At 50.4% G+C, this 12,235-nt stretch overlaps 1 protein-coding gene across 1 annotated transcript in view; it reads right to left on the bottom strand.

Moving 5' to 3' along the window:
• Positions 1–3,265, bottom strand: part of MLLT1 (MLLT1 super elongation complex subunit) — a 63,312-nt gene extending 60,047 nt beyond the window's left edge. Inside the window, exons 1-2 of the mRNA XM_065873845.1 lie at positions 3,229–3,265; positions 2,543–2,892 (exon numbers count right to left, since the gene is read on the bottom strand). Coding sequence (XP_065729917.1) covers positions 2,543–2,892; positions 3,229–3,265 — 387 coding nt within the window. The remainder of the gene's footprint in view (positions 1–2,542; positions 2,893–3,228) is intronic.
• Positions 3,266–12,235: the final 8,970 nt, after the last annotated feature.

The raw sequence follows: 12,235 nt of genomic DNA, 5'->3' as shown, positions 1-12,235 counted from the left end.
TCTCCCAAATTTGCATGAGAACACAGCCAGGGATGAAGAGTCAGACGCCTGGGTGGCTCAAGCTTTCCTCTGGGACCGGTTTCACTTGTCAAAACGTGTGCAAGGATCCAGACCAGCGCTGTCGAGTGAAACCTTCTGCCCTGATGGAAAGGTCGCCTCTTCGTGCTACCCAATGAGGTGGCCGGCACCTCAGGAGTGGTGGTTCCCGGGCACTTAAAATGTGGGTGGTGCAACTGAGGAACTGACTTTTTCGTTCCCGTACTTTTAAGTTTAAATAGCCACCAAGTGCTAGCTGCTGCCGCGCTGGGCAGTGGCGAGGTACCTCTCTTTGGCCCAGGGTGCTCGCCTGCTCCCTGCACCCCCAGCAGGACGGCTGTCTCCCTCTGTCACCGACCCAGAACGCCGCCGCTTCTCACCGCTCCGCTCATACAGATGACAGCCACCCAACCAGCCAGGGCGCCACATATCACAAGGGGAATGGACACAGCTGGGCCTGAGATGTTTCCCCGGGGGGCCCGGCGGGTGGGGTGAGGGGCGGGAGCCATGCTCTACGCCCACAGGGTGCCCAGCAAGACTTCCCCAGGGGCCAGCTTCCTTGAAAGTGGACAATGAAGGTTTATTTTGTTGTGTTTCTTAACTCAATACAAATCAGAGGCAACGAGCTCTGCCCCTTCAAGGGAAATGAACTCACACCACTGCAGAAATCCCCCATTCAGCTGTCATGAACTATTCCCTACTTCTCAAGAAAGAGGTACAACACCAAGGCTGAAAGGAAATCGCAGTGAGAGGGTGCCCCCAAGCACAGGCCTCAGTGATCCTGGGCCACCAGGTGGCTGGGATGGGCAGGGGGGGAGGTCTCCCAACCCCCAACCCTGAAACCCCACGGCCACACAGCACCTTACGAGCCAGAGCTGCCTGAGTGGCACCGGCAGCCAGGGATGCCCCAACGTGCCCTAACAGCGGGGATTTCAGCTGCCAGCCCCACTTGCTCCCACACTGCCTCTCCTGGCTTCGAGCCCCTGGAAGGCAGGGGCAGCAGGGGAGGGTGAAGAAATAAATGATCCTATGACGGGGGTCGCAATGGTCCAGGGCTTGTGGAGGGGTAAGGGGCTTGGGTACTGAAGAGGAGAACAGCCTTGGGTTCGCCAGGACTGGCTCAGGGTTTCCAGATAGAAGGGAAAGGGGCCGTGGGGAGAGTTTAGGGAGGCTGGGGAACACCCTAGGTTTGCAGCAAGGCTCTCGGTGGCGGCTCCAAGATGCTGGGGAAGGCAGGGAAAATGGGGTGTGCTAGGGGGAGAGGGTAGTGGGTCAAAGTCACGGCATCAGACTAGGGGATGCTGGGAGGAAGTGGGCGACCCTGAACGTAAGGAGAGAGACACACGGGTTCAGGAGAGACTGCAGGTCTCTGCAGGGAGGACGACTATGGTTACAGGAACCAGAGAGAGGAGACCTGGACTGGGGGACAACGTGGGGAAGCGTAAATCAGAGTCACAGGGGCAAAGAGGGCCCGAACTGAGGGGAGTGAGGCATCTGGTGTCTGAAGGGCGTGGAGGCTCCACGTCCGAGCAGAAATGGTCCCTGGACCTGGTCAAAGAGGGTTTGAAGGTGAAGAGACAGACCCTTGGGGCCCTGCGGTCCAAGGGAGAGTGATCAGGGCCTGAAAGCAGAGGGGGCTGAGCAGCAGAGTGGGTCCAAGGCATCTGAAGAGGAAAGCCCAGGTCCAAAACAGGGGACCACTCAATGCAGGCCTGGGTCCTGGTGGGAAAAGACCCGGGACCCTATCAGGGTTTGAGGAGGAACAGATGCTCAGGCTGAGGCAAGGGCAGGACCAGAGGGGAGAGAGGTCAGCGTGGGCCTGGGTTCGAGGAAGGAGGAGGCTGCAGACCAAGGCCCCAGGAGTTGTGGGGAACTCAAACCCCAGCAAAGGTTTAATGCCGGGAGTTTGAGAGGATTCAGGGCCAAGGGGCCAGAGGAGGCAGGAGACACCGACTGGCCCTGGATTCAGACAGGAAAAGGGGTACAGGCCGGATCAGAGCAATCTAAGGGGCCCCCGGGGGGGGGGGCTGCGGGGACTCAGGACTGTGCCGGGATCCCGAGAGATGTCCCAGGGGGCGCTGGGTCGGACTGGGGTCACAAGGGGCATCCCAGGGGGATGTGGGCCAGGCCGGGGTCCCGAGGAGCGTCCCAGAGCGTTCTGGGCTGAAGTGGAGATCACGGGGGATGTCTCACGGGGATCTGGGCCAGACCGGGGTTCCGAGGGGCTTCCCAGGGGACTCTGAGCAGCGGGGGACCAGGGTTCCCAGGGGGGTCCGCGGCGCTCTGACCCGGCGGGGGTGGCGGATGGGGGATGGGCGCCCCCGCCCCACATAAAGGCCTGGGGAGCTGCGGGCGCGCACAAAGCTGGGCGGGCGGGCGCCGAGCGGGGGCGGGGAGGCCGGGACCGAGGAGGGTCGGGCCCGGCCGGGCGGGTAAGGGAGGGAGGGAAGGGAGGGGGCCGGGCGGGCGGCGCGGGCCGCGCTGCAGCGGCGCGGCCGCTCCTCACCTGATTGTCCATGGCTGGCTCCCCGCCCCGCCCCCGGGCCCCGCGTCGCTCGCCGCCGCCGCCGCCGCTCAGCGCCGCCGCGCCGCCCTCATTGTCTGTCAGGCGCCGCCGCCGCCTCTCCCGGCCGCCCGCCCGCCCGCCAGCCCCGCGGAACCGGAAACCACCGCCAACCCGGGTCGCGCACCGACTGCGGGCCCCCGCCGCCGACTCGGGCCCGCTGCCCGGACTGACAGCTGCCCAGGCCAGTCGACGACGCGGACGGCAACTTGTGGGGCGGGACTTCCGGCCTGGCGGGGGCCTGCCGGGCTGCGGTCGGAGGGACGAAGACCGCAGCCAATGGGAGGCCCGGACTGGAGGGGCGGGAGGAGGGAGGGAGGGAGGCGCGAGGCGAGCCCCGCAGAGGGGAGCGCGAGGTGTGCGCCGCACGTGGAGGGGGGCGGGGGCGGAGGCGGGACGGGAGCGCCGCGCCTGCGCACTGTGGCCCCAGGGGGCACTGCCCAGTGACCGGAGCTTCCCGTGTCTGAGCCTCCCCCGGGCCCCTCTCTCCCCGGTAGGGAGGAATCCCCAGGGACACTTTTGTTTCCTGGCCACGTGTTGCTGCTGTGTGATGGAATGAGACCTGGGCTCTGGAACTGAAGATTAATTTTCCAATCCTGGAACTGTATCATGGTCAACTCCCTTCTTACCCTGAATCTCAGTTTGCATCTGTAGAATGGGGACCATCACGGTGTGATGCTAGTACGTGGTAATCTGAATGATGCAAATCTAAAATCTGCTGCATTGACATAACCGAGAAGTTCTCATTTTATCCACGAGATTTATCATGCTAATCCCTCCAAAAACCGTTTTTTAATTTACCCATGATAATATACCGCGACTTGTAAACTGTTTATATCAAATGTAAACATATGGCCCCATCTTTTTCAGGATCCTGTAAGCCACTTGTCTCTTGGACCTTAGGACTTCTACCTACGATGTGCAGTTATTTTAAATCCCTTCTTATAAATAGAAATCAGGGTTTTTTGTTTGTTTGGCTATTTTCCCCCCTCCACTTCTCACTTAAGTGTCAGGCAAGTATTCATTAGGTGGTGTGGCCTGTGCTTTGCGCTGAAGAACAGCGCCGGAAAAATCAGTTATTTTGGGATAGAAGTAAGTCCAAACAAAAACTCTGAAGAGGGCCAGATCACTGTCATAATACATAGTAACACCGTGCTTTTTAATCTAGGGCAGGGCGAGCTGGTTCGTGGTGGGAGAGGGGAGGGTGGAGGTCATGCTGAGAAAATATGCAACAACTTATTTTTTTTTTAGATATTCTTCATAATTATACCTAATCATCATCTATTTTGTTTATTTATTTATTGTTTTTGTTTTGTTTTGTTTTTCTGTGGCCGCGCCGTGGCATGTGGGATCTTAGTTCTCCAAGCCCATGCTGCCGGCAGTGGAAGCACGGAGTCTTAACCACTGCTTCCCTGGCGGAGTCTTAACCACTGCTCCGCCAGGGAAGTCCCAGCAGCAACTTTAATGTGGGTACAACTTTAACTTTTTTTTTTTTTTTTAATCCTGTAACTGGATGTAAGTGGATCAGTGGTTCTAAGCGGTCCTTGAACCAGGAGGTTCAGCATCTCTGGGAACTTTGTTACAAATGCAATTTCTGGTTTCTCTTGATTTATGGAATCAGAAACTGGGTGTGTGGCCAGCTGGGGGTGGGGTAGTGCAGAAATTTGTCTCTGAAGGAAGCAGGCAGTGAAGAACCTTTAAGCTACAGTTGTTGCAAAGAAAAGCTTCAGGAACTCAGCCTCCTCCCTCTTACTCATCTGGAAACTATCCTTAGATTAGATTCTGAATTGTTGGGGGTTTTCAAAACTACCTCCCTGGAGCTCTGACTAGATCAGGTATAACTTTTTGAGCATTAGAAAGGATAATGGGGAAACACCCCAAGTGCCCATCAATGAATGAACAGACAAACAAAATGTGGTCTGTCCATACAATGGAATATTATTCAGCCTCAAAAAGTAAGGAAATTCTGACATGTGCTACAACATGGATGAGCCTTAAGGACACTGCGCACATTGAAATAAGCCAGACACAAAAGGACAAATATTGTCTGATTCCACTCACATGAGGTCCCTAGAGGAGTCAAATTCATAGAGACAGAAACTAGATGGTGGGGGCCAGGGGCTGGGGGAGGGGGATGGGGAGTCAGTGTTTCATGGGGACAGAGTTTCAGTTTGCGAAGATGAGAAAGTTCTGGAGACGGATGGTGGGGATGGTTGCCCAATAATAAGAATGTACTTAATACCACAAAACTGTGCGCTTAAAAACGGTTACAATGGCAAATGTTATGTTGTATATGTTTTTACCACGATAAAAAAAGGACCATTTAACTCTGTGAACATACAAATATACATGAGTCCATAGTGGTATTAAAACAACAAAGCACATTTGTCACCTTCGAAGGTGACAATTGTATGAACTCCTCACTTACCAAGCCTTTACAGCATGAAACCAGCTCCAGCTGATGAGGGAAGAAAGCCCTTTTTGCAGAAAAATGCCAACAAATAATGCTAAAAGGATGACAGAAAAATCACTGTTTTGAAGCCCCTAATGAACTAATCATCACAGACAAGAGTCGTCAATGGATGCTAAAACGATTAACTGAAAGGTTCACGGGAGACTGGATAGTATCAGGTCCTCCAATGATCTCCTCATAGATTGCCTGCTAGATGCAAAGAGGGAAAAAATAACTTTCCGATGGAAGCATCATACCATTGCCACCTTTGTTCAGTGACTTTTAGCAGCAGGGCAGTGGGACAAGCAGATGACAAGTTCCTACTAGGTGCAATGGTAAATACACAGCACCAAAAAAGTGTTCATGCCCCAAACGTTTAACTTGAATCACACCTCTAGTTCCAGTTTACAGAAGAAACACAAAGGATAGAGGCACATGGCAGATGACACCATGAGAAGCCATCAGACAAGTCCAGAAGGCATGACTCTCAACAGCCTGGCTTTCTGGAGTCAACAGGATGGGAGGAAAGAAATGAGGACCGCCCAGAGTTCAAAGAGATGGTGTCACACCAAATGCAATGTTGGGTACTTCATTGGATCTTGGCTTTGAACAAACCAGCTGTGTCAACTGGGGACATTTGAACTTGAATTATATTGCATTATGTTTAAACTTGTATTTTGTTAGGTGTGATCATGGAATTATGGTTGTGTAGGAAAATGGCCTTATTTTTTAAAGCTGCATAGGGGTGAAATGCCCCCAGGCTAATCGCCTTTAAAATACATTAATTTAAAAACTAGACAGTGCAAATATGGCAAATGTTAAGAATTGTTCAATCTAAATGATGGGCATATGGGATTTCATTAAACTGGTCTCTATACTTTTCTGCATGTGGGACATTTCTATAATAAAAAGTAAAAATGTTAAAAATGCATCCTTTGGGCTTCCCTGGTGGCGCAGTTGTTGAGAGTCCGCCTGCCGATGCAGGGGACACAGGTTCATGCCCCGGTTTGGGAAGATCCCACATGCCGCGGAGCGGCTAGGCCCATGAGCTGTGGTCCCTGAGCCTGCACGTCCGGAGCCTGTGCTCCGCAACGGGAGAGGCCACAACAGTGAGAGTCCTGCATACCACAAAAAAAAAAAAAAAAAAATGCATCCTTTGCCTAAAATTGAACCACTCTTTTCCTTCCTCTGGAGGTAAACAGCGGGCTGCTCCATTTTGTCATTAGCATGGCCATGTCCTAGCCAACACCTGCTGTACACAAACTCCAGAGGATGAATTTTAAACTCATTTCATCTTGACAATTGTAAGAGGTAGGTGTCGTTGCCCCCATTTCACAGGTGAGGAAACTGAGGCCCAGAGGAGGTGAGTTACCCAAAGTCCCATGCTGAGTATATGGCAGAGCCAGGGACCCACCGAGAGTCCAGAGCTACATATCTGCCGCCCTGTGTCTTACCTTAGTGCCTACTAGCAGCCTCCCCCACAAGAGCATCTGTACACGTTTGCTGAATAAGGATATCAGGGAAGACTTCCTGGTGGTGGTGGTTGGGGGGGGGAGGAGATTGAAACTGAGACTTGAATTGCATGGAAGGTGAATTCTGATTTCTTTCGGAGGAATGAAGAATGTTTAGATAGTAAGTCAGAAGGTGGCACTGTGCACAGTATTGCTCTGTTTGTCATTTGCTATATAACAAATCACCCTAAACTGAGTGACTTAGAACAACACTAATCATTTATTGTCGGGACCCAGTTGTTGGACCTTCAGAGATTCTGGTTTCATTAGTCTGGAGTAAGACAGGGCCACCTCCCCCTCCCCCCGTTTTTAAGTTCAGCTGGGGATTCTCATGTGCAGACTGGGTTGAGAATCACTGAGCTGAAGTTAATAACACTTTTTGTTGTTATTGTATCTAGTTTTGTGGTTATTTTTGATCCCTGGCAAATGACTTCTGTAAGTGACACAATGTTTCCTATTGACTTCAGTAAGAGCACAGGGAGTGGATTTAAGGACTTGGCAGAAACAGCTTCTCTGTGCTCCTCACGATGTGAGCTTACTGAGGCCGAAGAATCTCTCCAACACAGCCCACTCACCACACCAGCAGGTTGGTGCCAGCTATTGGTTCTCCATGTGGGCTCCTCCACAGGGTGGCTTGGGCTTCCTCACAGCATGGTGGCTGGGTTCCAAGAGTGAGTGTCCCAAGAAAATCAGGAGATAGCTGCATTGCCTTGGATGAACTAGCTTCAGAAGTCACATGGAGTCACTTCCACCATAGACTAAGCCCACCCACATTCAAGGGCTCCTTCACAGAGGAGCATAAAGGTCACATTGTAAGAAGAACATGTGGAATGGGAGATGTGGTTGCAGCCATTCTGGAAAATATACCGTCTTCCACAGTTATTAACTCCAATATCTGAAGACCAGGTCCTGGGTAATTATAGATGATAATGATAAACTTTATTTAATTTGCTGTTAAATAAAGTAAAGCCCAAAGTCTGTATAAATATCTACAAGGTCACAGATGAGGGGGACAGGGAGGCACAGACCTCCCCTATCTCCCCATTGCTCACTCTGCTCCCTATACCCTGAACACACTGCCTGGTGCATAGTAGCTGCTCAAAAAAAATGTCTGTTGCGTGACATGAAATAATAGTGAATCACATCGTGAGAAGGTTAGTTCCTGATGATTTCTCTTCTAGTCTTTCTAATTCCTTCAAGAAGAAAGTCTTGGCTTGGTGTTCACAACTCTTAAATTCCTCTCTGGCACCCTCTTATCTTCCTAATGGCAAGAGAACAGACCAAGGGTTCAGACCCTGGGACAGGTGACTTACCTGGTACAGGGCCCTGCCTGTTCATTGATGTCTCTCGAGGAGCTTCAAAAAATACCAGTGCCCGAGGCCCACCTTCAGAGATACTGGTTTCATCAGTCTGGAGTATATATATATATATATATATATATATATATGAATCACTTTGCTGTACAGCAGAAATTAACACAACATTGCAAATCAACTATAATTCGATAAAAATTTTTAAAAAATCAGCTGGGGATTCTCATGTGCAGACTGGGTTAAGAATCACTGAGCTGGGGAGGGCAGCGCGGGGAGGGGGCGGGGAAAAAAAAAAAAAAAGAATCACTGAGCTGCAGTTAATGGGACTTCCCTGGTGGCGCAGTGGTTAAGAATCCACCTGCCAATGCAGGGGACACAGGTTTGATCCCTGGTCCAGGAAGATCCCACATGCCGTGGAGCAACTAAGGCCATGTGCCACAACTACTGAGCCCACGTGCTGCAACTACTGAAGCCCGCGTGCCTAGAGCCTGTGCTCGGCAACAAGAGAAGCCACCGCAACGAGAAGCCCGGGCACCACAAGGAAGAGTAGCCCCCGCTGGCCGCAACTAGAGAAAAAGCCCACGTGCAGCAAGGAAGACCCAACTCAGCCAAAAAAAAAAAAAAAAGGATCACTGAGCTGCAGTTAATCACACTTTTTGTTGTTACTGTATCTAGTTTTATGGTTATTTTTGATCTATGACAAATGACTTCTGGAAGTGACCCAATGTTTCCTGTTTAAATACATCAGTGTGAGCAAAGGGAGTAGATCTTAAGAAACAAAAAGCACATAGTAATCTGAGCATTTGGCAGAATGCATGATTGATACATGTTATCAGGCACAAGTCCCACAGCTAGAAAGTAACATTTTGGACCTGGGGAGCCTAGCTTCCAGTCTGTAACTGAACTGCTATATTAGGTTTCTATCGCCCTCTAGTGGTCCAGTTTATTTGCACCCAAAGGGAGGACTTCGTATTAATTCCCCTACCTTTCACCTTGTAGGTGGTTCAGCCCTCGGAGACTTTTTTTGGAACCCTCTTTCTGGCCTTCAGCACGTTTCCTGTACCTTCCCGTTTCCTGCCAGCCACACATGTACACACAGCCACTCATAGCAGTATCGAATAAGACCAAGCTGGAGCAGAGCCTAGTGGGGTGCTGGAGACCTACCCCAGATTAACTTCAACTCAGAGCAGAGCTTGAATGTCACACTGAGACACTTGTCTCTTATCCCATAGGCAGTGGGGAGCCATGCATGGTTTTGGAGCAGACCAAAACTATGTGCAACAAGGCATTTCCCCAGAAAAGGGCACTACACTGGACATTTGCAATTTTCTCCCTCCTAGCGTCATTCTCCCTTATTTTTTTTTTGCGGTACGCGGGCCTCTCACTCTTGTGGCCTCTCCCGTTGCAGAGCACAGGCTCCGGACGCACAGGCTCAGCGGCCGTGGCTCACGGGCCCAGCCGCTCCGCAGCATGTGGGATCCTCCCGGACCGGGGCACGAACCCGTGTCCCCTGCATCGGCAGGCGGACTCTCAACCACTGCGCCACCAGGGAAGCCCCCATTCTCCCTTTTTTATTTTCTGGCAACAGTCCCTGATCTGAGGGCTCCCTCCAGTATGAGCCTGTAAGTCACCTTTGTGTGAATTTTTAAATGGCAGCCCTTCTGGGAGGATGCCAACTCATGACAGGCACAAAGCTTAAGAGAGGACTTCGACCCCCACTTGCTCCCTCTTCCCCCCAATCAGACTCACAGTCAGAGTGAGGCTCCCCACCCTCCACAGAGGAAGCACATGCCCAAGTCTGGCCACTCCAAGGGCTGCATCCTTCTCGCTACCGGGATCGGTGGAGGCGGGTGCGAGAGGACACGATCTAACACCAGCCAAGAGTGACTCCGGGAGCTTTCTTAAATTTTAATTGAGGTAAAATTCACAAAACGTAAAACTAACCATGAACCGTATTAAAGCGTATGATTCAGGGGCATCTAGAACCTTCCCAGTGTTGTGTAACCATCACTTCTATCTAGTTTTCCAAGACCTATTCTTCACCCCAAAAAGAAACCCTATACCCGTTAGTAGTCACTCCCCATTCCCTCCTCTCAGCCCCTAGCAACCACTAATCTGCTTTTGCCCTCCCTTATGGATTTGCCTGTTCCAGACATTTCATATAAGTGAAATCATAGAATATGTGCCCTTAGTGTCTGGATTTTCACTGAGTGTAATATTTTCAAGCTTCATCCATATTGTATCATGTGTCAGAGCGTCATTCCTTTTTAAGGAGGAATAATATTCCATTGTATGAATGCACCACTTTTGTTTATCCATCGATGGACATTTAGGTTGTTTCCACCTGTTGGTTCTTATCGATTGTGCTGCTATGAACATTTCTGTATGCATACTTGTTTGAATACCTGTTTTCAATTCTTTGAGGTATATGTCTAGGAGTGGAACTGATGGATCACATGGTGATTCTATGTTTAACTTGTTAAGGAACCAGTAAACTCTTTTCCACCACAGCGGTACCATTTCACATTCCTACCAGCAAATCACAAGGGTTCCCATTTCTCCATGTTTTCATCAGCACTTATCTACGGCCTTTAAAAAATATTATGGCCAACTTAGTGGGTGTGAAGTGATATTTGTGGTTTTGATTTGCATTTCCCTAATGATTAATGATGTTGAGCATCTTTTCATGTGCTCTTGGAGCTTTAGTGTATACTTTTCTACTTGGAAGGCTAGAAGCCTAGTGGCAGCCACCTCCTACCCATGAGGCAGACCAGAGGGATGGAGGGAACCTGGCCCTGGTGACATCATTTGAATCCTAGATCCAGCCACACCAGCAGCAGGCTAACTTCAAAGGTATATATGCTGATTATCCTTTTGTCATTCCAGCCACCTAGAGTTGAACATTTTGTCCTTTGCCACCCAGAGTCCTCCATGATGGAGACTGGGACTTGCCAAGGTCCCATGGTTAGTTAGAATTACACACTGGATGAGTACCTAGACCTCCTTCCTACCTGCCCACTGCCTCCATGCCCCAAGAGGAGGCTGTAAGGAGGAGTCAGCAAGGAGGAGTCAGCAGGGGCCAGGAGTCAGAAGCTGGGGACAAATCATGGCCATGTATTTACGGATAGAGGCAAGAGGATTAGGAAGCAGATGCTTTTCTATCCGCCTGCCCCCAGAAGAGTTTGAATTGAGATTCTTCACTATCAGAGTGTCAGATGCCCTTTAGAGAATATCATGGAGGCACAGCTGCTCTCCCCACCAGAAACACCAGGACACAACATTTTGCAGACAATTCACAAGTCTGTAGAAATTCCCACCATCTCCACCCCCTCCTCCCACCACAATCCATCCTGAGGCCATAGGTGAAGAAATTCTGGTTTCTAGAACAAGAAAGTCAGAAAGACCCAGAAGCAGGAGACCTGAGATCCAAATACAGTCTTTCTTCTGACTCACTGTGGAGCAAGGAATCTGGGGGAAGGACAGTCCTGGCTCAAGTCCAGGCTGTGGGGGCCTGGGCAAGTTGCTTGCCCTCTCTGAGCCACATCTATAAAATGAGACTATTCTTGTCTATCTGGGGGGGAGGGGGTCGAGGGTTATTAGGTTCAATGCTGTGTGTCATGGACATGTAAATACGAGGGGCCCCTCTCCTTCCAATGTCCCCATCTCTCCAGCAGGCCAGATGGTCTTGCTTCTTCTCCTTTTGGAGTGATGCAGTCCAGGGGCTTAGATAACATGCCCAGAAACCCATCTTCTGCAGAGAACGTCAAGTGGTTCATGGATACGAAATCCATCCCGGCCCCCCAGGTTAAGAACCTCTTACTCTGAACTCTCTCTCATTTACTAAGCTCCAACAGCAGCTTCCTTTCTGTTGTTCCACTTCATTCCCACCCCAAAAGTTTCACACCTGCCATTCCCTCTGCCCAGAATGGTCTTGCCCGGTTCTTGGAATGGCTGGTTTCCTTGTTATTGAGGGCTCAGCTGGAAAGTGCGCTCCCCACTGATCATCCATTTGAAATGGGCGCTCCCCACCCCATGGTCTTGAGAACATCACCATGCTTTATCTTTTCTGCAGCACCCATCAGTGCCTTGGTCATGTGTCTTTTTATTTATCTAATGTTGTCTCCTCATTAGGGGAGGGACTTTGCATGTCTTTGTTGTCATATATCCCCAAGGACTGGTGTCAAACATATAGTAGGAACTCAGTATATATTTGTTGAAGAGATGAATGGCTGACTGAATGAATGAATGAATGAACAGGTGGGAAAACAGATGAATGGAGGGATGACTGAATGATTTGGATGGATAAATGAATAAAGAGATGGCTAAATATGGATGGATGGATGAATGGATGGATAAATAA

This window comes from Phocoena phocoena, chromosome 3 (assembly GCF_963924675.1).
Source record: "Phocoena phocoena chromosome 3, mPhoPho1.1, whole genome shotgun sequence".
In the NCBI taxonomy this organism is placed as follows: Eukaryota; Metazoa; Chordata; class Mammalia; order Artiodactyla; family Phocoenidae; genus Phocoena; species Phocoena phocoena.
Note: the sequence above shows the minus strand (reverse complement) of the source record. Positions and strands in the feature narration are given on the sequence as shown.